Source organism: Notolabrus celidotus, chromosome 16 (assembly GCF_009762535.1).
Source record: "Notolabrus celidotus isolate fNotCel1 chromosome 16, fNotCel1.pri, whole genome shotgun sequence".
NCBI lineage: Eukaryota > Metazoa > Chordata > Actinopteri > Labriformes > Labridae > Notolabrus > Notolabrus celidotus.
Genome location: NC_048287.1, coordinates 8,655,650 through 8,682,144, shown reverse-complemented (window position 1 = coordinate 8,682,144; position 26,495 = coordinate 8,655,650). Strand labels below are relative to the sequence as shown.

Sequence of the window (26,495 nt, the reverse complement as noted above, 5' to 3'; positions counted from 1 at the left end):
AGAAACTAAAGGAGAAAGGAATCTGTTGTTATTCTCTGATATTTTCTTTGACAATATCAGCAGTTTAACACTTTTTACTTTCAAACAGAGATCTAAGACACTCTTTAAGGGATGCACTTGTAGCAGACTTAAGATGGTTGCTTGTCAGCATGAAGGAAGTCACTCACACAGAAGTCAGGACCTGCATGCCTTTTATAATGTGTTACAATACATTTGTATCTAACAAAAATAATAATATAGAAATATTTATTTTCTCCACTTTTATCTAAAGTACTTCTTTAGTCCTTTTAAATTTCATAAGAACATCAAAATAACAGTTTAAACATCAATATGTAACTACAAAGAGTGGCACAGGGCAAAGTCACACAAACTCACACACGCACACACACAGGGAGTGACACAGTCTCTCTCTCCTGCAGCGAGTCACACAATATGCAAATGACGTAATATATCCAACATATTTAACATCGTTTAAAAGTCTGTTTTACCGACCAACACCAATGATAAAAAAGTTTTAAGAATCTTTAAAAGCTAGTTTAAAACACAGGGGAGAGCATCACTATACCCTCACCATGACAGGAGCTGCATGACTTTTGACAGGAAAGTGCAGCTTTGTCACCTCTTTGTCTGCGTGTGTGTCATTAATTATAGACCCCCCTGCTACAACAGGTAAGTGGAACTAGGTAAACATATTTACATTCAATATAGGGCTGAAGGTGCACAAAAATACTTTGTCTCACTAATATGGCAGAAAATATTACATTGAAGTTTTGAGAATGTTCATTAAAAATAAAATTACATAATATATACAAATAAAATATTTACTCTGATGTACACTAACTCACTAAATGTCAGCTAAATGATGATCTTTCACGATCAGCTGATTGATCAGATAAACTACAGCTGTCCCGTCTTCTTAAAGTGAGATTAATACACAGCTGATTTCTGACAGTTACTCTTTAATAGAATCATGACAAAGACTGAAGAAGCTGCTCTGACAGCATTGTGAGTAAAGGTTGTGAATTAAGACACATGAAGACTCTCATCTGTGTTGACACAATACAACTCTGACCTAATCCCTAGGAGACAGTGTTGTCTGATAAACATAATATGATCAAATATTATTGAATCATTTTCTTCATTGTATCTGAAAATGTATTGCTGTCCAAATTACTCACATCAATGTGCCATTTCAAGATAAAAGTTAACACCTAGTTCAATCATGACACAACAACAGTCAAATCTCCAGCAGATCTGTGATTTTATTCATGGCTGACATGAGAATATCTTCAATTCTTGATTTGATTGTCTCTTTATGTCGTGAGCCATCAAACAAATCCGCTACTGTGAAACGCCCCCTTCATATATCCACTGTTGTGCAATGTGCAATGCAATGGCTTTCTTTGGTAGGGTGAGGCTGTTAGCGTGGTTCCCATTAGATTTCTCCTCCTTTGCCTCAAAGTGGCGTTTCCCACCAGACGTTCAGCAAGTAACACTTTTAAGTCAAAGTAAATGTAGCTCGGTTCTTCTGAAACACACACCCACTCTTCTGTCCACAGGGGTCTGTACAGAGTCTGCACTCTGAAAAAGAAATGGAGAGATTGAAGTGAATCTCAGCATGAACAGAATTAAGCAAGTTACAGATGTTAGAAACATGGATTCAAAGTACTGACTGCATAACTGAGCTCTACTGGTTTACTGACACAGCTACATTCAGTGAGACAAGCAGCAGACCTGTCAGTCATAATCAGCTTCATATACATGCTGCTATCTGCTGTTTGTTTCAGCAGGGACTCTGAGACACAATGGAGGACATGTGGAAATGATTTTAATGTTGATGCTCCAATTGTTCTCCAGCTGTCTTCATCACTCTGAAACCATAAGACAGGATCTTTAGGATGATTCATTTTTACTCCTGACACATAAAAAGAGCCGACTACTTTAAAGTGACAGAACAAAGGTTCAGCAGGAATCATCTGATTTCAAAGAGGACATGAGAAACAGAATCTGGACTTCCAAAGTCCAGGATCCTTCAACCATTTAAACAGCTCAAACTAACACTTGTTACAGACTCTGTGTCAGGTGTGATGCTTCTACTCCCTCTCCTCTAGCTGACTCTGAATGATCAAAGAAGAGCCTCACACAGTCACGAGAGGTTTCTTATCATCTTCATTCAGCTAATTATTGCTTTTTGAATCTTTGTGTTCTTCTTTTTCTCCGAGTATCTCAACGCTGTCAGAAAAAGAGACAGAGTGATGGAGACAACTAGCTCAGAGGAGTTTCAGCCTGTTTCTCTGTCACAGGGACAAACTTTGGAACACTGCTTTATGTTGAACAGCAGATAGGACTCATGTTGGACAGAACATAACTCTGACTGTGTTTCTTCCTTCAGGGTTGACCATGGTGGAGAGCAGTGGTTAAAACCTGGACTGAAGAAGTGTAAGTGTGGAATCAGTTTGACTCATGATGATCAAACAGCAGACTGTCAGCTAAAAAAGAATAAAGCATTCAGGTGTGTCTGATGATAAACTGCTGCTGTGTTTTGTTTTTGTCCCTCCATCAGATGTCTGTGAACTCACTCTGGACTCAAACACAGCACACAGAGAGCTCAGACTGTCTGAAGACAACAGGAAGGTGACAATCGGGAGAGAGGTTCAGTCATATCCTGATCATCCAGACAGATTTATCCGCTGGTCTCAGCTGCTTTGTAGAGAGGGTCTGATTGGTCGCTGTTACTGGGAGGTCGAGGGGAGAGGATGGGTTTATATATCAGTAAGTTACAGAGAAATGAGAACGGAAGGAAACAGTACTGACTGTTTGTTTGGCTCTAATGAACAGTCCTGGAGTCTGATCTGCACTGATGAAGGTTACTCTGTCTATCACAACAACAGAGGAACAGACCTCCTTCTCTCTTGGTCCTCTGACTCTCACAGGGTAGCAGTGTATGTGGACTGTCCTGCTGGCACTCTGTCCTTCTACAGAGTCTCCTCTGACTCACTGATCCACCTTCACACCTTCAGCACCTCCTTCACTGAACCTCTGTATCCTGGGTTTCTGTTGTCTTATGATTCCTCAGTGTGTCTGTGTTCTGTGTAGCAGGGAGAGTCTCCTCCTCTCTACACAAACACTACACACACAAACAGCTGCTGATGAACAGTTTACCCTCTGCACTAACACACACACACTTCAAGTGATCATGTGACTTTTTCGGTCACATCAGTATGAATTCTGTTAACAAAGAGCAGAACTGACTGGAATACTGGCTATCCAAACTTTACTTATTTAAATCTCTATTATGAAAAAATCATGCCTCACTCATACTACAAGTAGTAATATAATTAAAAATCTGAAAACACCTCGGCTGGCCGTGATGAAATTAAAGGTGAATTAACGAAAGAAGAATCAAATTACACTCTTGAACCTCTCACTCATCTTCGAGCGATCACTGGAAACTGCTTTTGTCCCCGAAGAGCTTTAAAAGCAAAAGTTTCACAATTATTCAAAACAGGTGATCACAGTTTACAAACTATCGTCTCATGTCTATCTGACCTTGTTTTGTAAAAATCCTACAGAAGTTAATTTACACTAGAATATTCAAATAAGCAATACTAATGAGAAATTGGAAAGTTGCAAGATGATTTAAACTTAATACACTTTATAAAAAGTCAAATTTCATGATATTTTCAGGAAGAAGCAGGAGAAATTAAAGGGATTATGTAAAAGTGTCGATAGATGGAAATAAAATATACCAAGTCTCTCACATTCAATTCTTGGAACACCGTGGATGAGAGTTTAAATTGAAGAAGAAATATATACATTTTATTTATTAAAAATGTAAAGTCATTGAGGATCATCAACAAACTTTGTAGTTTTATAAATGTGTCTTGTTTATAACCTTTATATTATTCTATGATTCATCCCTATTTGATTCATGGTAATATTGTCTGGCAAATACTCACCTCTATGACCTTCATAAACTTCATTTGTTACAAGATCTCTGAATTTGACAACTTTCTCTAGCCTGACAAAAGCTTCTGCTTCCCTTTTCAAAAAACTGAACATTCTTTCAGTAAACGACATAAATATTCATCAGATATGTTTATATACAAATGTTTATTTTCACTCTTCACCCTCAAAACTTATATTAATCAAATTCCCAGATTCATTCATATGCTACCAGACTGGTTGATCATCTTCACCTTTCCTATTTTAAAGCTAAACACGGACAGTTTTCTCTCAGTCTCCAGTCAAAGCTGAGGAAATGACAAACAATGCTCACTGCAATCCAGTGGGTGGTGGCAAGGAGCAGAAACCCTAGCACCTACCAAAATCACACTGGTAGAAGAAGCAGTGCACTCAGCTGCAATTAGTGCAACTCAAAGCTCAAACTGTCTCAGCCAGAGAAGGAAGGTTTCAGCTTGAGGAACATTGAAAGAGGCCACTGGTATGAAATAGACTTTTTGATTTTGTTTGACATTATTTGAAATGCTGTCTGTTAAGTTGAAAAGGAAAATGTTTAAGAAACATTTACTTTAATTGATTATTAAGTGATATGGCTGTCTTTTGTTTGTCTGAAGATTTACAACCTGATGAATCCTGCCTTGAAACCATGTGATGACCTAAAATAAATGGAAAAAGCAGATTTGAGTTGTCCTAGCATCTTTTCATGTGTTCCAGGCCCTTTCAAGTTGGGTCAGGGGCTGAGATAAAACCCCACATAACTTGACACTCAGATATCATGATGTGCAAATACTGAATGCTGAAAGACATGTTGTTAAGTGCTCGTCTTCTTTAGAAATGTTTACAAAGAAACTGTCATCACATCTGCTTCTGTGTATATATTTTCTGTTCCTTTCCTTTGTCACATTATAGGATTTTGCTATGTTAATATATCACAACTTCTTTAATTGATTAGCATCAATATGTGTGTTTATTGCTGTTCTTGTGAGTTCTGATTGTAGTTTTGTTTCTTAAGAAAGGTGAGGTCTGTTGTATAAGCCTGGTGGCCGCTTGACCTCGACACATCAATCTTTGCTTGCTTTATTTATATTTTCTATATATCACTGACTGTCACAGTGGGTCACGGACAATGACAGTCTGACTCGTTAAACAGACACATTGCATTAAAGATTTGAATTGTGTGATGAAAAATCACATATCTAAAACATGACAAAAGCACTTAAACAAAGTAATAGTTTGATCAGTGCTAGTTTTAGACATGATAAACATTATGTAAAAAAAAACATTGTAAATTAACTACCAGATAAGTTAGGTTTCATACATGTTGTTGTTGTTTTTAAAGAAAGTGCCTTGAAGTGTGTATTGGAAAATAACAAATACCTTGGTCCAGTAGAGTGATTATCTGTAATAAAGATTGTCTTGAGCAACAGAGTTTGTCTTTCAAAGGTTAATTTCTTGCAATAAAGGCCAAACGTTCAACAGAGCGTTAGGTCTGTAGAAAGTAAGTGACAAAATCGAGAATGTGCATAGATGATATATAGAAATATAGGAAAACAACAGAGGAGGACTTAAATCATTCAGACCATGCAGAAGTGCACCTATTTAAGGAGTGAGTCACAATATACGTTCTCATAGAGGTACCCAAAAAAAAACTTCACATTAGCACACAAACATGTACAGCAACAGATAGCAATAGTGCTGTCTGGTAAACTTCCACTACTCTTGCTGTCTTAGAAATGTTCCATAACAAGTGTTTGAGTGTTTTCTGAAATGTATTTGGTTCTGGTTCTGAGTTCAGGTTGTTAATTTAGACCTGTGGCAAAATCTAGAAGAAGCCCTAAAGGACAAACACTATTGTTCCCTGAAAATCTCCCCCTTTCTTTGAATGCTCCATGAACCTTTCAGGTTCCTAAGGCAGCACTGTGTTAAAAACAGACATGACTATGTAGTGGAAATAGCTACATGGCACTTCCAAAAACCATTGTCTGTGAACACAGTCCATCACTGCATCCACAAATACAGGTTAAAACTGTACCATGCAAAGGAGAAGCCATGTCTTAACAGTAAACTATGATCTATTGTTCTGAAACTATTCATGGAGCAACACATGGGCAATGTGCAGAGCACACTATACGTACGTACAGTGCTGTGAAAAAGTATTTGCCCCCTTCCTGATTTCTCATATTTTTGCACATTTTTCTCACTTAAATGTTTCAGATCATTAAACAAATTTTAATGTTAGACAAAGATAACCAGAGTAAACACTAAATGCAGTTTTTAAATGATTTTATTTTTCAAGGGAAAAAAGTTATCCAAACCCACCTGACCCAATGTGAAAAAGTATTTGCCCCCCTTGTTCAATCACAATTTAACTGTGATTAACAGTTCCAGAACAGATGAAAAAAAAAGTCATTGACATCTATCAGTCTGGGAAGGGTTACAAAAGCCATCTCTAAGGCTTTGGGACTCCAGAGAACCACAGTGAGAGCCATTATCCACACATGAAGAAGGCTTGGAACAGTGGTGAACCTTCCCAGGAGTGGCCGGCTTACCAAAATTACTCCAAGAACACAGCGACGACTCATCCAGGTCTCAAAAAAAACAGAACCATTTCTAAAGAACTGCAGGCCTCACTTGCCTCAGTTAAGGTCAGTGTCCATGATTCCACAATAAGAAAGAGATTGGGCAAAAATAGCATCCATAAGAGAGTTCCAAAGCGAAAACCACTGCTGACCAAAAATAGCACAAAGGCTTGTCTCACATTTGTCAAAAGACATCTCGATGATCCCCAAGACTTCTGGGAAAGTATGCTGTGGACTGACGTGACAAAAGTTGAACTTTTTGGAAGGTGTGTGTCTCGTTACATCTGGCGTAAAACCAACACAGCATTTGATAAAAAGAACATCATACCAACAGTAAACATGGTGGTGGTAGAGTGATGTTCTGGGGCTGCTTAGCTGCGTCAGGACCTGAATGACTTGCTGTAATTGATGGAACCATGAATTCTGCTCTTTACCAGAAAATCCTGAAGGAGAATGTCTAGCCATCAGTACGAGACCTCAAGCTTAAGCGCACTTGGGTTATGCAGCATGACAATGATCCCAAAAAAAAAAAAAAAAACTAAATTAAGGTTTTGGAGTGGCCTAGTCAAAGTCCGGACTTGAATCCGATTGAGATGTTATGGTATGACCTTAAACAGGCCGTCTATGCTTGAAAACCCTCCAGTGTGGATGAATTAAAATAATTCTGTAAAGAAGAGTGGGACAAAATTCGTCCAGAGCGATGTAAAAGACTCATCGCCAGTAATCACAAACACTTGATTGCAGTTACTGCCTCCAAGAGTGGCACAACCAGTTATTAGGTTTAGGGGGCAAATACTTTTTCACACAGGGTCAGGTGGGTTTGGATAACTTTTTTCCCTTAAAAAATGAAATCATCATTTAAAAACTGCATTTAGTGTTTACTCTGGTTATCTTTGTCTAAATTAAAATTTGTTTGATGATCTGAAACATTTAGGTGTGAAAAATGTGCAAAAATATAAGAAATCAAGAAGGGGGCAAATACTTATTCACAGCACTGTATATATATTTACAGTATTTATACTATATATATTTGCTGTAATAAATATACCAAAATTCCATCTACATAAAGGTTGCACCCTGTGGGTCTCATGACATATGTCCACGGTTACTCCGATCTGAGGTATTAAGCTAGCAATTTTTTCAGTGTCGGGTGTCATTTTGGTGTTGAGTGTCATAATACTAAACTGGGAATTGATAACAAAGTCAACATTTTGGGATCGTGACAACCTAGTGTTGGCCATAAACTGGGCTTCACCTGTTGACTGTGCCTATAAAATCAGCTGATTGAAACCTTACCTTTGGCAGCGGGTGAACTCTTAAAAACGGGCCAGACTCACGGAGTATGCTTGCACCATGTGCTTCCTGGCATTTCACAGCTGATTTTCCTGAAACTAAGAACCAATAGCACATTTTGTATTTCTTTTTTCACTCAAGTTTTACAAAAAAAATAACAAAGCCAACTAATTTTAGCCTGAGTTACATAGAAATAAAAGATGAAGCCTCAGATACCTCTTTTCGACCAACGCAAACCGGGGTTGTATTTCCGGGCTGGTGTTCGCGTTGATTCGGAGCTGGTTGAACTCGGCACACGTTTTTGTCACCCGCTCAAGCCCGTGGAAGAGGCACCTCATGACGTCAGAATTACGTGGCCGCTTTTCCCAGCAGTGCTAGCGCGAACTTTCCCTCACAACAACAACGATGGCGAACAACGGCAGCTTTTCTGCTCAACCGACCACTGCTTATTCTTTTTTATTATTTTTTTGTGTTTTTGATCACGGCAACTCCGCCCCCCTCGTCCTGACGTAAGCGGTTTGCAGTTCTAGACCAGCAAAGAGTTGGAGCCTCTCTGGAACTGGTTTTCCCGGTTGGGAGCCGGCTCACTCGCAGTCGAAACACGAAAAACCGGTTCTCTTGGAGTTTTCTCATTAAAGGGGAAGAGCTCACCGGCACTCATTGTGGCTAGCAGGAGCATTAGTGTAATGTAACTCATACGACCCCACTTCAAATAAACTGAAATATCCCTTTAATCAAAATAAAGCTGGCCTTCACAGTTTATTTGTCCAAATGTGTTTTTTTCTACAGTTACAGTATGTTTTTTTTCTCATCTTTTCATCAGAAACGGATTCTTGTTTTTAAAACTGAGAACACATATTGTACTAAAGCCCTATATCTCCTTTCTCATCATGCTTTGTGTTTGATTGAATGCCTATTTTTTTAAGTTTATTTTTGTTTTAAACATGTAACTATTACTTATTGTTCATGTTGTTATTGCCAGACTATGGTTGCTACATCTACTACCATCCATCTCACCACTCATCTCTCTATTTCTGCATATTCTTCTCCTTCAAAGCTTAAGACAGTCTAGGCAGATGTCTGTCTGACATGAGTCTGGTTCTGCGCAAGGTTTCTGCCTGTTAACTTCCTAAATGCTGCAAAGTGCTCTGCTCATGGTGGATTAAGATGAGATCAGACTGAATCTGTCTGTAAAATGGGACTGGATCTAATCCTGTCTTGGGTTAGGGTTAGGGTCTTTATAAATAATATAACATAGAGTACGGTCTAAACCTACTGTGTTTGTAAAGCATCCTGGGATAACATTTGTTGTGATTTAGTATTATATAAATAAAGATTGATTGATTATTGTCAGTATTTGGATGATGTTTTATTTTGTGAAATGTGATTTTATGTTAATTCATAATTGTCCTTACTTTTGAACATAACTGAGGAGATGGTTACATTTCATCAGTAAAGCTGTACTATATCATCGTTACCTGTAAAAACATTGCTGATCAGGATACTGATGTTTTGAAAGGTTAGAGCCATACTAATCTACACTGGACAGATGCATCAATTCAGTTTTGATCAAGAGGACATCACTGCTTTAGAATTCAATGATTTTATTAAAAACAGGTTATATAAATTATCACCTTGCTCTGTTCCATGATGGTTGAATGATTTCCTCTGACTGTTGTAAAAAAAACGACAAAGGTTAAATGCTATTGAAAAGACTTCAGTAAAGCCATCATTAGACGGTTTTCTGAACAGGATGAAAGGATCTTAGCACTAAAGTTGCACCCTAATATGACTGGAAATTTGGCTTGGACTCACCCTCCAAAGACTTGGGACTTGAATAGATCTCAAGCTTTGGGACTCATGCACACATTGTCAGATTCCACACCCCGCACTCTCACCCCTTTTCTTCTGATTTCTTTCTTTCCTACTACACACAGGTCTCTTAAGGGGGGTTAGTTGTGCCCAGGAGGTACAGCGGATCACCTAATAACCTTTCCCAAACCAGTGTAACAGCGTAAAGTTCAACACCAAATTCAGAATCACTATCCAATTAAATCAATAAATCATTGTAAATTACCTCCCGTTGATGGTGTAGTCCTTGCTTGTGAAGGATGGGTTCTTGCAATTCCTCATCCTAAATATTTTCCATCATATAACAGGGAAATGAGAATTCAGTAAGAAATGTTAAAATGCAATTGTTCATAATCCACCAAGGTACTGTGCAGGGTTTGTGTAGAATAAAAATACCTTTAATTTACATGTTAGTGTGTATTTAAAACAGTGGACACATTGGGAGTGGGACCAGCTTCTACCTCCATTAGAGCTGTTGATCCACACGGCTGCTTCATCACATCTGTCAGTTCTGCTGTTTGTTTCATTAGGTCAGTCAGCACCATCTAGTGGTCTGATAGTAGAACTACATCATGTGACCAATGTGTGGTCTGACAATGACTAGGTTTCTGCCACAGGTTAGACTGCTTCTGACATCACTTTGAAGTTATGAGGATGTGACAGCGCCTTCAGATCAGACGCACACAGACACCAGGACTGACGAAGGACAAACCAGCAGCTTCTTCTCTCCACACATGAAGGTGGAAAGTGTCTGTAAGCTGACCTGAACTCACGTCAACAGGTGAGAATCCTTCCAGAGAAATCTGTACGTGTGTGATGATCAGGAACACTGTGCTCACATAGTGCTGCATCACTGTTTGACTGTAGAAATGTTTCTGGATGCTGATTGGCTGGTTGAAATATGTTGTAGAATTTCTCTCTGAGTCAAAGAGCAGTGATTTGACAAAGATTGACCTGTTCTATAGTTTGTTTGTGAAGTAGAGTCAGCAGCAGTTTGTTTGTAATCTGAGTCACAGCATCAGTAAAAACTGCAAGGAGTGTCTGAACCGGTCTGACAGCCTAGATTAACTTGGCTCAGGTGCTTTGATTTAATAACTGTTGATAGTCTGACGTGAAAAGCATGGAGAGGTCAGAAGTCATATATCTTCCAACACTGAGACTGACTCAGTTCCACTGAAGACTCTTAAGTAGGGTCTAGATCCCAACTGTCCCAGAGGCTTCAGATCCTTTAGATGGACCAGAGCCAGCCCAGGGGGGAAGTGGACTGAGTGTTTGCTTAGGGCCCCTCAGCTGTCACAGGACTCCTAAAAGAACAAAAAAATCACACCTGTCCTGTCTCTGTTTGATATTTGTCAACATTTGAAAATTTAAAGTAAAAACTAAAGATTTTAAATAGGTTTACAACAAAATAAAGAAACATGTAGATCCAAACAGAGACTTTTGGGTTGAACTGAAACTTCCATGTAACTAATATATTATTGTGGTTACCACAGTTTAAGGGAGAGTCTGGGGGCTGTGTTTGGGATCATCAGATCCTGTTTGTGGCTCCAATTGGTTTTCTGTCAGTCCTAAGTATTTGTGTCATGGAGAGACAGACAACCTTTCACACACACTCACACCTATGGGTAATTTAGAGTGACCAACTAACCTGGTGAGCATGTTTTTGGACTGTGGGAGGAAGCCGGAGTACCCAGAGAGAACCCACAGATGCACTGAGAGGAATGGGAACTGATGTATGGCTTTGTGCTGTAAAGCTTGTTGTAATGATGAACATGTTGTTGTGTTTGTGTGAAGGTGGAGGCTCGGCGATGAATCAGTGTGAGGACGGAAAGGAGGGAGCCCCTCCCTCTAAAAGCACTCTGTGTGGGGAACATGAAGCTGAGAGGTGAGATGAGGATCTCTACCTGTCCATGACTCTTCTCCATGTCAGAGCTCAGCACTCACATCACTGTGTGTGTGTGTGTGTGTGTGTGTGTGTGTGTGTGTGTGTGTGTGTGTGTGTGTGTGTGTGTGTGTGTGTGTGTGTGTGTGTGTGTGTGTGTGCGCGTGTGTGTGTGTACATGTGTGTGTACGTTCCATATGTGTGTGTTTTAAAGCCTAGAGCAGCAGCATGGACCACACTCTCCTGGACCTGGACCCAGCTGTGCGTCCTTAAAGAGTGACGGGTCTATAGGACGATTCATTGACTTCAAATCTGTAGAGATGAGTGATGATGAAACGTAAGACTTTCAAAGTGAACTTCCTGTTGTTGTGTCTGAAATATGTCTAACTGTGGTTGGTGTTTTCTCTGTGAAGGTGAACATTTCTCACTCTTTGAGTTTCTATAAGGATCAACAACAGTAAACAGGATTGGAGGCAGAAATAACTGTGTCCTGTGTTTGTTAGAGAATCCAGCAGTTTTTCTACCAGGATCCACTACATAGAATCTATCACATTAACACTGTGTGTCATTATATTATATACACTACATGATATTGTATTTGCTCCACAGAGTTCAGAGATCAGAGGCTCCCATTGGTCAAACACAGCTGGACTCCATATTGAAGGTGTGTGAATGTACAAATACAGCTCCTCCTGAGAATCGGAGTAAACTTCAATTACAACCCAAATCCCCAAAAGCTGGGGAGCTGTGGTAAAAACAGAAGTAAATGCTCTGAAAATCATTTACACCCTAAATATATTTGACAACAGTGCAAAGAAACATATGAAATGTTGAAACCGAAAAAAAAAAAGTCTAATAAAAAAGTATGCTTGTTTGAAATTTGATACCAGCGACACTTTTCAGAACAGGGACAACAAAACACTGAAAAAGTTGTGTAATGCCCAAAACACACCTCAAGGACCATATGTCAACTAATGAGGTATCAACAGGTTGACTGAGTCAGACAACACTGCATTAAAAACAGACATGAATCTGTAGTGGAAACCACTGCATGGTCTAAAATCAGATCCAAAAAACGTTTTCTGTGAGCACAGTTCATCCCTGCGTACACAAATGCAGGTTAAAACTGTATCATGCAAAGAGGAAGCCATATACGTGATCCAGAAATGTCAGTGATGTCTCTGGGCTTGAGCCAATTTAACATGTACTGAGACACAGAGAAAAACTGATGTGTGGTCTGATAAATCCCAATCTGACATTATTTTTGGAAACCACAGAGCGTCCTCCACTCTAGGGAGGAGAGGGGCCACCCATCTCTGATGTGTGTTCATGGCATTGGTAGCTTACCCATCTTTAAAGGCTCCTTTAATGCTGAACCATTCTCTCTAAGAGCAACATAGAGAGAATTAGGCAGTTTTTTCAAAATGCAGCAGCATGAGTCCTGACAAAGAGTAGGAGAGAACACATCACACCCATTTATAATCTTGACACTGGATGCCTGCTAGTTTTCTTATTGGTTTTAAAGTTATTTAATTGGTTAATATGGCACTTCGTGATCTTGCGCTTGCAATCCCTGAGATGCTTTAAATTTATGAACCAGGGTGGCCTCTCAGATCATTGGGCTCTTCTTTACTAGCGGTTCTCCTGGGTAGAACAAAAACATATTGCGATGCTGCTTCAGACATTATTCTCTGAGATGCTGAAACATCCTGCTGGAGGATCTGAGAAGAGACGAAAATATTGAGCCTCTTAAACCTAAACTAAAAATATTCAGTCTTGCTTATATAGGGTTTTGTAATTTTCATATAAATTAATTATTTTAATCTTTAATATTTATTTTCAAATTGTTCTATTGTTTTATGTATCATAAACTTTTCATAATTTATTATTTAGCTACTTAAACTTTTATTTTCACTGTTGCTGCTATACTAAGTATTTATGTATGATGTTATTTTTGATGCTTTAACAACTATTTGTGTGCATAAGTCTTTATGCCCAAATATTGGGTTGTTGTCTTCAATCATATTCAAGTTGACATTTTGTTCTGTTCCAGCTGCTCCAGGAGAACATCATCAGTTTTGTAAAGGCCGAGCTGAAGAGGATCCAGAGAGTTCTGAGTCCAGATTACCCAGAATGCTTTGAGAGTGGGAGGGAGGATGAGGATGAAGAGCAGAGGAGGAGCAGAGAGGCCTTTCTGGAGATCACTCTGCACTTCCTGAGGAGAATGAAGCAGGAGGAGCTGGCTGACTGTCTGCAGAGCAGTAAGAGGATTTGAACACATTTAACATGATGGAGAGAGGAAATGGAGACAACATGGGAGAGGTTTACATTTCAAACTGCTGTTAATATGATGCACACATTTGTACCACAGCTATGAGCTGTGACAAACTTTTCACAGCTGATGTGCTGAAGATATTTCAGAGAGGAGGAATATCAAATCCATCCTGATGTCTGAAAATTTAAATTCATCAGACTGATTGCAGCTTCAGATCATTCATCACATTTCTCTTTTGTTCTTTCAGGAACTGTTCCTGCTGCAGAGTGCAGACATAAACTGAAGTCTGACCTGAAGGAGAAGTTCCAGTGTGTGTTTGAGGGGATCGCTAAAGCAGGAAACCCAACCCTTCTGAACCAGATCTACACAGAGCTCTACATCACAGAGGGAGGGACTGGAGAGGTCAATGATGAACATGAGGTCAGACAGATTGAAACAGCATCCAGGACACCACACAGAGCAGAAACAACCATCAGAAAAGAAGACATCTTTAAAGGCTCACCTGGAAGAGATCAACCAATCAGAACAGTGCTGACAAAGGGAGTGGCTGGCATCGGGAAAACAGTCTTAACACAGAAGTTCACTCTGGACTGGGCTGAAGACAAAGCCAACCAGGACATCCAGTTCACATTTCCATTCACTTTCAGAGAGCTGAATGTGCTGAGAGAGAGAAAGTTCAGCTTGGTGGAACTTGTTCATCACTTCTTTACTCAAACCAAAGAAGCAGGACTCTGCAGGTTTGAAGAGTTCCAGGTTGTGTTCATCTTTGATGGTCTGGATGAGTGTCGACTTCCTCTGGACTTCCACAACAATCAGATCCTGACTGATGTTACAGAGTCCACCTCAGTGGATGTGCTGCTAACAAACCTCATCAGGGGGAACCTGCTCCCCTCTGCCTGCCTCTGGATAACCACAAGACCTGCAGCAGCCAATCAGATCCCTCCTGGGTGTGTTGACATGGTGACAGAGGTCAGAGGGTTCACTGACTCTCAGAAGGAGGAGTACTTCAGGAAGAGATTCAGAGACCAGGAGCAAGCCATCAGAATCAGCTCCCACATCAAGACATCCCGAAGCCTCCACATCATGTGCCACATCCCAGTCTTCTGCTGGATCACTGCTACAGTTCTGGAGGATGTGCTGAAGACCAAAGAGGGGGGAGAGCTGCCCAAGACCCTGACTGAGATGTACATCCACTTCCTGGTGGTTCAGTCCAAACTGAAGAGCATCAAGTATGACGGAGGAGCTGAGACAGATCCACTCTGGAGTCTAGAGAGCAGGAAGATGATCGAGTCTCTGGGAAAACTGGCTTTTGAGCAGCTGCAGAAGGGAAACCTGATCTTCTATGAGTCCGACCTGACAGAGTGTGGCATTGATATCAGAGCAGCCTCAGTGTACTCAGGAGTGTTCACACAGATCTTTAGAGAGGAGAGAGGACTGTACCAGGACAAGGTGTTCTGCTTCATACATCTGAGCGTTCAGGAGTTTCTGGCTGCTCTTCGTGTCCATCTGACCTTCACCAACTCTGGACTCAACCTGATGGAGGAACCATCAACCTACAACGGATCTATAGGTGTACAGGTCTACCAGAGTGCTGTGGACCAGGCCTTACAGAGTTCAAATGGACACCTGGACTTGTTCCTCCGTTTCCTCCTAGGTCTTTCACTGCAGACCAATCAGACTCTCCTGGGAGGTCTGTTGACACAGACAGGAAGTAGCTCACAGACCAATCAGGAAACAGTCCAGTACATTAAGAAGAAGATCAGTGAGGATATGTCTGCAGAGAGAAGCATCAACCTGTTCCACTGTCTGAATGAACTGAATGATCGATCTCTAATGAATGAGATTCAGTGGTACCTAAAAGGAGGACGTCTCTCCACAGATGAACTGTCTCCTGCTCAGTGGTCAGCTCTGGTCTTCATGTTAATGTCATCAGAGAAAGATCTGGACGTGTTTGACCTGAAGAAATACTCTGCTTCAGAGGAGGCTCTTCTGAGGCTGCTGCCAGTGATTAAAGCCTCCAACAAAGCTGTGTGAGTTAATGAGTGAGACATTTTAAACACAATTAACTGTTCATTACAACTGAAACCATTTGTTTGTTCTCATGATCTTCTTCAGGCTGAGTGGATGTAACCTGTCAGAGAGAAGCTGTGAAGCTCTGTCCTCAGTCCTCAGCTCCCAGTCCTCCAGGCTGAGAGACCTAGACTTGAGTAACAATGACCTGCAGGATTCAGGAGTTGAGCTTCTGTCTGCTGGACTGAAGAGTCCCCAATGTAAACTTGAAACTCTCAGGTCAGGTTCTCTGATCATTATGCTTTAAGGTTATATGTAAAGAGTTAGTAATAATCAACACACTTATGTTTATTGTATTACTTTTTTCTAACTCCAGTCTGTCAGGTTGTCTGGTCACAGAGACAGGCTGTGCTTCTCTGGCCTCAGCTCTGAGCTTCAACTCCTCCCGACTGAGAGAGCTGGATCTGAGCTACAACCATCCAGGAGACCAAGGAGTGAAAACAATATCTGCTGGACTAGAGAACCCACTCTGCAGACTGGATACACTGAGGTAAAATCTGACATCAAGAGCTCAAACACTGAATGTATAAAAGAAAAAATCTTATTTCACTAAAAAAAGTATCTTATTTTGTCCTTACTTACTAAGCGAAGTGTTTGGGCCTGAATAAGGCACTCACTCACTAAATGTCAGTTAAATGATGATCTTTCATTATCAGCTGAATGATCAGGTTGACTACAGCTGTCCTGTCTTCTTAAAGTGATATGAATACACATCTGGTTTCTGATAGAATTATGACACAGAGTAAAGAAGCTGTTCTGGCAGCATCGTGAGTAAGGGTTGTGAAGTAAGACACAAGGACTCTCATCAGTGTTGACACCATACGTCTCTGACCTAATCCCTAGGAGACAGTGTTGTCTAATAAACGTAATATGATCAAATATTATTTAATCATTTTCTTCATTGTATCTAAAATGTATTGCTGTCCAAATTGTACACTTGGTTTGCAATCTAAATGTTCCTCAATACTACAACTTTTAGTTTTCTTCTGAAAGCTTTCACGTTGTCCTGAACTGCAGAAGCTCCTCCCACTGCCTCTCCTCTCAAAGGAGGAAGTGGTTGCTGATATTTTGGAAACATTTTGGATATGAAGTGGCATTTGGTGACTCTGATTTTTCCGTAAGCGTGTCCTGCATGGGTCGCAACCTTAACGTGGTGGAGGGGTTTGAATGCCTTAATGATCCTAGGAGCTATGTTGTCGGGCAATTGCCACTGGTAGGGACTCCCAAGGCAAACAGGTCCTAGGTGAGGGGACAGACAAAGTGCGGCCCCAAGACACCTGATGACGAATAAGAACAGGACCAAGTGTACCTTGTCCGGAGCGCCACCAGAGCCTCACCCAGGAGCCAGGCCTGGGGTTGGGGCCCGCAGGCGAGCGCCTGGTGGCCGGGCCTTCTTTGCCGGAGTTGGGCCGGGTGAGAGGCGGAGGGCGGGTGTGGGCTTGCTCATAGCTCCCCAGCTCTCTGCCTGTGTGTTGGAATTTTCCCTGGTGGATGAAAGGGTTGTTTCCCTGCACCTTCAGGTCGGGGAACAGGTCCTGACTGTTGTTTGTGCTTATGCACCAAACGGCAGTTCAGAGTACCCACCCTTTTTGGAGTCTTTGGGACGGGTGCTGGAAGGCGCCCCGACTGGGGACTCCATTGTCCTGCTGGGGGACTTTAATGCTCACGTGGGCAATGACAGCGTGACCTGGAGAGGCGTGATTGGGAGGAACGGCCTTCCTGATCTGAACTGTAGTGGTGTTCATTTGCTGGACTTCTGTACATAAGGGTGTTCATAAGTGCACGTGGCACCAGGACACCCTAGGTCGCAGATCACTGATCGACTTTGTAGTCGTATCGGCTGATCTGCGACCGTATGTTCTGGACACTCGGGTGAAGAGAGGAGCAGAGCTATCAACTGATCACCACCTGGTGGGGCTGAGGTAGCGGAGGCAGTCAAACAGCTCCGAAGCGGCAGGGCCCCGGGGGTTGGATGAGATCCGCCCCGAGTTCCTCAAGGCTCTGGATGTTGTAGGGCAGTCCTGGTTGACACGCCTCTGCATGGACATCGGGGACTGTGCCTCTGGAGTGGCAGACGGGCGTGGTGGTTACCCTTTTCAAGAAGGGGGACCAGGGGGTGTGTTCCAACTATAGGGGGATCACACTCCTCAGCCTCCCTGGAAAAGTCTTCTCTAAGGTGCTGGGGAGGAGAGTCCGGCCGTTGGTTGAACCTCGGATGCAGGAGAAACAATACGGTTTTGGTCCTGGCCGTGGAACATTGGACCAGCTCTACATCCTCGAGAGGGTACTGGAGGGGGCATGGGAGTTTTCCCAACCAGTCCACATGTGCTTTGTGGACTTGGAGAAGGCTTACGACCGTGTCCCCCGAGGTATCCTTTGGGGGGGGTGCTCCGGGAATATGGGGTGGATGGCCTGTTGCTACGGGCCATTCAGTCTCTGTATTGTCGGAGCCAGAGTTTGGTTTGCATTGCCAGCAGTAAGTCGAATTCATTCCCAGTTGAGGTTGGACTCCACCAGAGCTGCCCTTTGTCACAGGCTCTGTTCATAACTTTTATGGACAGAATTTCTAGGCGCAGCTAAGTGGCGGAGGGTGTCCGGTTCGGTGGCCTTAGGATTCAATCTCTGCTCTTTGCAGATGATGTTGTCCTATTGGCTTCATCGAACAGTGACCTCCAGCTCGCACTGGTACAGTTTGCAGCTGAGTGTGAAGCAGTGGGGATGAGGATCAGCACCTCCAAGTCTAAGGCCATGGTGCTAAGTCGGAAAAGGATGGCTTGGAGGAGTTTAAGTACCTTGGGGTCTTGTTCACGAGTGAGGGGAAGAGGAAGCGCAAGATTGACAGACGGATCTGGGCGGTGTCTGCAGTGATGTGGACGCTGCACCAGTCTGTCGTGGTGAAGAGAGAGCTGAGCCATAAGACAAAGCTCTCAATTTACTGGTCAATCTACATTCCAGCCTTCACCTATGGTCACGAGCTGTGGGCAGTGACCGAAAGAACAAGATCACGAATACAAACGGCCAAAATAAGCTTTCTCCGCAGGGTGGCTGGGCTCGGCCTTAGAGATAGGGTTAGGAGCTCTGACATCCGGGAGAGGCTCAAAGAAGAGCCGCTGCTCCTCCGGCTCGATAGGAGCCAGATGAGGTGGTTCGGGCATCTGGTCAGGATGCCTCCCGGACGTCTGTCTGGGGAGGTGTTTCGGGCATGTCTGTCTGGGAGGAGGCCACGGGGAAGGCCCAGGACAAGCTGGCGAGTTTATATTTCTCAGCTGGCCTGGGAGCACCTCGGTATCCTCCCGGAAGAGCTGGTGGAAGTGGCAGGGGAGAGGAGTGTCTGAGCTTCCCTGTTAAGTCTGCTGCCTAAGATGGATGGATGGATGGATTTGAAATTTGCTGATTATTCACATTAGTGTGCCATTTCAAGATAAAAGTTAACACCTAGTTCAATTATGACACAATAAAAAAAGTCAAATATCTAACAGATCAGTGATTTTATTCATGGCTGACATGGGAATATCTTCTATTCTTGATTTGATTGTTTCTTTGTTTAATGAATCATCAAACAAACCTTCAGAGCTGCAGAGAAACGCCTCCTTCATATATTCACCGTCGTGCAATGAGCAATGATAAGGCTGGTTTTTAAAGGATGAGGCTGTTAGCTTGATTCCCAAACCTTCACAAAGCACGTTGGATGGTTTCAGTCTTGTCTGCCTCATCCTCTGAAGATTTCTCCTACTTAGCCTCAAAGTGGCATTTACCACCAGACGTTCAGCAATGAACATTTTTAAGTCAAAGTACATGCAGCTTGGTTCTTCTGAAACACACACACACACACACACACACACACACACACACACACACACACACACACCATCATCCGCGGATTTTGGTCCTCGGCTGGAGGTCGCGGTCCTCAAAGACCCTTTTTTTCAGTCTTCAGAATGCCCCGCTGGCACGGCTAAGACGGTGGTGTACCTCTTCATCAATGGTGGCTCTAGATGACAAGAGGCTACCAAGGTGTGGGAAGTGGTCCACATTTTCCAACCTGGTGTTTTCAATGGAGATGTTTGGGGGGGTGCTGCTATTTGGTAGTGGCTGATGGAGGATTTGAGTCTTTTTTAATTTGATGGCCAGACCAAGCTGTTTGTATGCTTTTACAAAAGCGGTCAAGGTGCACCGTAGGTCCTCTTCTGAGAGGGCTACAATAGCATCATCATCTGCATACTGCAGCACTGTGATGGATATGGTGGTGGTTCGACCTTTAGCCCTGAATCTGTTGATGTTCAGAAGTCCGTCAGTCCTGTACATAATTTTGACTCCCTGTGGCAGCTGGTTCCCTGTGAGATGGAGGATGGCTGCAATAAAGATGAAGGACAGCGATGGAGCAATAACGCATCCCTGCTTATCTCCTGTGTCGACCCGAAAGGGTTCCGTCTCATCTCCAAAACCAGTGAGTACAGTGGCATACATGTTGTCGTGCAGCAGCCGCAGCACTCGGATGTATTTTTCTGGGCAGCCAATTTTTGCCTGGACCAACCAGAGGGACTGACGGTTGACTGAGTCAAAGGCTTTGAGTAGTGAGGTCTATGAAGGCCATGTATAGAGGTTGATTCTGTTCCCGGCACTTTTCTTGCAACAGACAAGCAATGATCATATCCGTAGTGCCTCTGTTTGGGCAGAAACCACTCTGAGACTCAGGAAGGGTGCTTTCTGACAGGGGGGTGAGTCCGTTGGCCAACATCCGAGTTAACGCCTTCCCTATGGTGGAAAGGAGAGAAATTCCCACAGTCTGCCTTGTCACCCTTCTTAAAGAGGGATATGACTAAAGCATCCTTCAGCTATGTGGGGATTTCCTCTTTTTCCCATATTTGAGGAGCAGGGTGTGGATGTGTTCAAGGAGAGCAGGTCCACCTTCTTTCAGGACTTCGGCTGGGATGCCGTCAGGACCAGCAGCCTTGTTGTTTTTCATTGTCCTGATAGCGTCCTGCACCTCTTCCGCACTGGGTGGTTCTCCCATACTCTCAACGATGGGCAGTTGAGGGAGTTGGTCCAGGGCCTCAACTCAGGAGTAGTGTCCCTGTTCAGAAGCTCTTCATAGTGTTCCTTCCACCTGTGTGTTATTGCTTCATTATCTTTCATCAGAGAGAGTCCATCCTTTGAGCAAAGAGGGGTTAGACAACGGTGGCTAGTGCCATATACCGCTCTCGTGGCTTCGAAAAAGCCTCTGGTGTCTCCAGAGTCAGCAAGTTGTTGGATTTCCAGAGCCTTTTGTGTCCACCACTGGTTCTTCAGTACCCTAACCTGTGATTGGACAGCTGCTTTCGCTTTGGCATGGGCTTCTCTTTTATCCCTGCAGTTGATGTAAGTTTGCCAGGTGATGAAAGTTTTCCACTTGGTGTTGATAAGCCGCTAGAATTCGGTGTCGTTCTCATGATACCAGTCTTGATGTTTCCGCGTTTTGTGACCAAGGATGGATTTGCAGGAGTTCATGATGGTAGCAGAGAGGGAGTCCCAAGGCTTTTCAATATCCTGTGGATACTGGTCTGGCAAATCTGCGCTGAGAGCTGCCTGCAGCTGTTGTTGGTAGGTGTTTTCTTCCCAGTCGCTTGATGTTAAGCCTTGGGCGGCTCTGTCTTTTCTGCTTCCTCCTTTTCCACATCAGACAGATAAACATGGTGGAGCGAATGAGGCGGTGGTCAGTCCAACATTCATCAGCACTTATCATTGCTTTTGTGCTTTGCAAATTGCAGCGGTCTCGGGAGCGGACAATGACATAGTCAATGAGATGCCAGACACACACACACACACACACACACACACACACACACACACACACACAGTCACACACACTCTTCTGTCTACAGTCTGCACTCTGAAATAAGAAATGGATAGAAGTGAATCTCAGCATGAGCGGAACTAAGGAAGTTACAGATGTTAGAAACATGGATTAAAAGTACTGAATGCATAATTGGGTTAAACAATGAGATCAAATAGTATTCATTGAGCTTCATCAGCCCAGCTCTACTGGTTTATTGACACAGCTACATTCAGTGAGACAAGCAGCAGACCTGTCAGTCATTATCAGCTTCATATACATGCTGCTATCTGCTGTTTGTTTCAGCAGGGACTCTGAGACATAATGGAGGACACGTGGAAATGATTTTAACATTGATGCTCCAATTGTTCTCCAGCTGTCTTCATCACTCTGAAACCATAAGACAGGATCTTTAGGATGATTCATTTTTACTCCTGACACATAAAAAGAGCCGACTACTTTAAAGTGACAGAACAAAGGTTCAGCAGGAATCATCTGATTTCAAAGAGGACATGAGAAGCAGAATCTGGACTTTATGGATCCAAAGTCCTTCAGCCATTTAAACAGCTCAAACTAAAACTTGTTACAGAGTCTGTGCAGTGCTCCATACAACCTGAGGGACTGTTTGAGGAGATGCTCTGACTTTGGTCCTCTTTCTGTTCATCACAAACTGTAGTAAATCCACCTGCTGTGTCAGGTGTGATGCTTCTACTCCCTCTCTTCTGGCTGACTCTGAATGATCCAAGAAGAGCCTCACACAGTCACATGAGTTAATACGAGAGGTTTCATGTCATCTCATTTTCATATTTAGAAGAAGAGAGTCCATTACTTCACATCTCTATCTGCAGACAATGTTTAGATTGAAAGTCTATTTAGAATGAGCTTTTTATACTTAAGAGTGTACACAAGCCCTAAAAGAAGAAATGAGTATCTCTTTTTAAAGGATGAAAATAAAGTCTCCATGTCGGAGGACAGACCAACAGACAGCCTTTGCTTTTTGAATCTTTGAGTTTTTCTTTTTCTCCGAGTATCTCAAAAGTCAGAAAAAGAGACAGAGTGATGGAGACAACTAGCTCAGAGGAGTTTCAGCCTGTTTCTCTGTCACAGGGACAAAGTGAGGAACACTGCTTTATGTTGAACAGCAGGTAGGACTCATGTTGGACTGAACATCACTCTGACTGTGTTTCTTCCTCTAGGGTGGACCATGGTGGAGAGCAGAGGTTAAAATCTGGAGTGAATAAGTGTAAGTGTGGAATCAATTTGACTCATGATGACCAAACAGCAGACTGTCAGCTAAAAAAGAATAAAGCGTTCAGGTGTGTCTGATGATAATCTGCTGCTGTGTTGTGTCTTTGTCTCTCCATCAGATGTCTGTGAACTCACTCTGGACTCAAACACAGCACACAGAAAGCTCAGTCTATCTGAAAACAACAGGGAGGTGACATATGTAAAAGAGGATCAGTCATATCCTGATCATCCAGACAGATTTGACTCCTGGCCTCAGCTGCTGTGTAGAGATGGTCTGACTGGTCGCTGTTACTGGGAGGTCGAGTGGAGAGGATGGGTTTATATATCAGTGAGTTACAGAGGAATCAGAAGGGAAGGAAACAGTACTGACTGTATGTTTGGATCTAATGAACAGTCCTGGAGACTGTTCTGCTCTGATGGAGGTTACGCTGTCTATCACAATAAGAGAAGAACAGACCTCCCTCTCTCCTCGTCCCCTGTCTCTCATAGAGTAGCAGTGTATGTGGACTTTCCTGCTGGCACTCTGTCCTTCTACAGAGTCTCCTCCGACTCACTGATCCACCTTCACACCTTCAACACCTCCTTCACTGAACCTCTGTATCCTGGGTTTCTGTTGTCTTCTGGTTCCTCAGTGTGTCTGTGTTCTGTGTAGCAGGAAGAGTCTCCTCCCCTCTCGCAACAAACACTACAAACACAAACAGCTGGTACACAAATGAGGAATACTAAAACTGTTAAGAGCTCGTCATCTTTAGAAATGTTTAATAATAAACTGTCATCACATTTAATTCATGATGTTTAAACTATTACTTTGTTTATATTTTTTGTTCTGTCATTTTCTTTTTATAAGATTGTACTGCTTCAATATATCACAACTTAATTAATGATTAACAGATATGTGTGTGTTTATTGCTGTTCTTGTGTGTTTTCATTGTAGTTTTGTTTCTTATGAGAAATGGTCCTTTGTATAAGCCTGGTGGCTCCTTGACCTTTCCTGGCACACCCTTAGTCTTTTTTTTTGTATAATCTGATATTATGCAATCTTCTGTAAGTGAAAATAAAACAGAACACCTGTGTTTAAACTGATGAATGTCATTTCTTCATAAGACTGCAGTGTGGGTTACTTTGTACACACACATGCAATTCAGCAGACTCCAAACAGAAGAGAAAGTGGAGTGGTTTTAAAATGGAGACAGTGCTGCAACAAGGAAACAGCACACAAGGTCACACATTAAGAAGAGATTATAACTAATATTAAATATATAATACCCTAAACAGACACATTAGATTCTATTATTTGTTACTGAACTGTGCCCAGAGAGTTAGAGAACAAATTAAGTAACAACTAGTTTGAATTTAAAGTTAAAGACTAAAGATTATTGCTAACAACAGAAGTGGGGCCCAGACCTCCACATGGGGGGTCAGGATCACCCAGAGATGATGAGCTACTTTCAGAGTTAGCATAATGTGATTGTGAATTCATTTTTAAAGGACCTGGCAGCATGCAGCCAGTGTGTGCACTCAGGTCTGATCCACCTCCACACCTCCAACACCAGGTGATAAAGGTGAGACTTTGTTGGCATTTATAGAAATCCCTGTTTAAAAAAAAGCAGTTAAAAGAAGGGCAAAAGGAAAATTAAAGAAATCAAGAGATGATTTTTCATTCAGACAACTGCAGCTGCATGTGTGACATCCATCAGAATCCTGCACATGTGGTGGTCCCTGCAGGGAATAACACACATATGTCCCGGATATTACTCAAGTTTATAAATCAAAACGTCAAATTACAAAATCTGAATTGGATAAATACGTGTGCAGAAAGTTTCAGACTTCTTTACGTCACAATCGCTCAACAGCAGCAATATACCTCCCGCCAACGATTGGCCTCTAAACCATAGACTGTATAAAATATTGACGTAGTATCCGTGACGTCACAAAAATTCACAAGCCGTACAGTGTGTGCCAAGCTATCCAGACTACACTCGTCTTTTGTACCAGGCTGTAAACATGTTTATTTCTGCTGTGAAGATCAGCTTTTTTGAATGGGTGTGTCTGTGGTTTCCGGTACTTTCGGAGCCAGCCTCAAGCAGATCCTTGATGAACTGCAGTTTTTAGCACTTCTGCATTGGACTCATATTTTTAGACCGGAGGTTGCCGCTTGCTCAAAACAGCGCTTCAGAAACAGATGGATGACCACACGGACACTACGTCCAGATTTTATAAAGTCTATGGTATTATCACAGCGTGTTAGCTAACAGAGCCAACAGCACACTCTAGTGTAGGAGGCTAACAGCAGCTCTGTGACACTCACACACTTCTCTGATGAATTTGTAGATTTATGAATGAAATAAATTAACTGAAACTCTAAAATGTGTCAGTGAAAATACACTAACTTTTAAAAAAATAACTCAAATTCACTTTTAAAATTACAGAAAACTGAAGCACAGTGAGAGGAGAGTAAATAAGCCTTTCTACAGACGATCCTCGAGACAAAGAGGAAGTGAAGCTAACGGAAGAACATCGATTACAGTTAGCAAAATAAAAGCTCGACAAACCTTCTGCTATTAACCAAACATTTTCTTGTACATTAAGGAGTCTTGACTTCGTATCTAATGCAATAATTATATACACGGTGTGTTATAAACAATTAAATTTAGTTTTCAAGTATTTTCAGTTAAAAAGTTATTTCAAAAAAAATTAACAAGACGTTTTAGAGGAAGTTCTAACAATTTCTTTCAAAAATAATAGTCTGCTTTAATCAAAATAAAGCTCATTGACTGTACAAACTTTATCTTATATACCTTCACAGTTTATTTGTCCAAATGTGTTTTTTTTCTCATCTTTTCATCAGAAACGGATTCTTGTTTTTAAAACTGAGAACACATATTGTACTAAAGCCCTATATCTCCTTTCTCATCATGCTTTGTGTTTGATTGAATGCCTATTTTTTTAAGTTTATTTTTGTTTTAAACATGTAACTATTACTTATTGTTCATGTTGTTATTGTCAGACTATGGTTGCTACATCTACTTCCATCCATCTCACCACTCATCTCTCTAATTCTGCATATCCCTCTCTTTCTAAGCTTAAGACGGTCTAGGCAGATGTCTGTCTGACATGAGTCTGGTTCTGCTCAAGGTTTCTGCCTGTTAACTTGCTAAATGCTGCAAAGTGCTCTGCTCATGGTGGATTAAGATGAGATCAGACTGAGTCCTGTCTTTAAAATGGGACTGGATCTAATCCTGTCTTGGTGTTGGGTCTTTATAAATAATATAACATAGAGTACTGTCTAAACCTACTGTGTTTGTAAAGCATCTTGGGATAACATTTGTTGTGATTTGGTATTATATAAATAAAGATTGATTGATTATTATCAGTATTTGGATGATGTTTTATTTTGTGAAATGTCATTTTCTGTTAATAATTGTTCTTCACTTTTGAACATAAATGAGGAGATGGTTACATTTCATCAGTAAAGCTGTACTATATCATCGTTACCTGTAAAAACATTGCTGATCAGGATAC

The 26,495-nt window shown here is 41.9% G+C and overlaps 1 protein-coding gene and 1 long non-coding RNA gene across 2 annotated transcripts in view; both read left to right on the top strand.

Moving 5' to 3' along the window:
• LOC117827632 (NACHT, LRR and PYD domains-containing protein 12-like) overlaps window positions 1-24,012 on the top strand; it is a 29,362-nt gene extending 5,350 nt beyond the window's left edge. The window contains exons 11-14 of the mRNA XM_034704252.1: window positions 15,959-16,132; window positions 16,230-16,403; window positions 22,922-22,968; window positions 23,093-24,012. Of these exons, the coding sequence (XP_034560143.1) occupies window positions 15,959-16,132; window positions 16,230-16,403; window positions 22,922-22,968; window positions 23,093-23,625 (928 nt within the window). The 3' untranslated portion in view covers window positions 23,626-24,012. The remainder of the gene's footprint in view (window positions 1-15,958; window positions 16,133-16,229; window positions 16,404-22,921; window positions 22,969-23,092) is intronic.
• Window positions 4,384-4,642, top strand: LOC117827633. The gene is made up of 2 exons (XR_004634250.1): window positions 4,384-4,444; window positions 4,578-4,642. It is a non-coding gene; the product is annotated as an uncharacterized LOC117827633 (long non-coding RNA).
• Window positions 24,013-26,495: the final 2,483 nt, after the last annotated feature.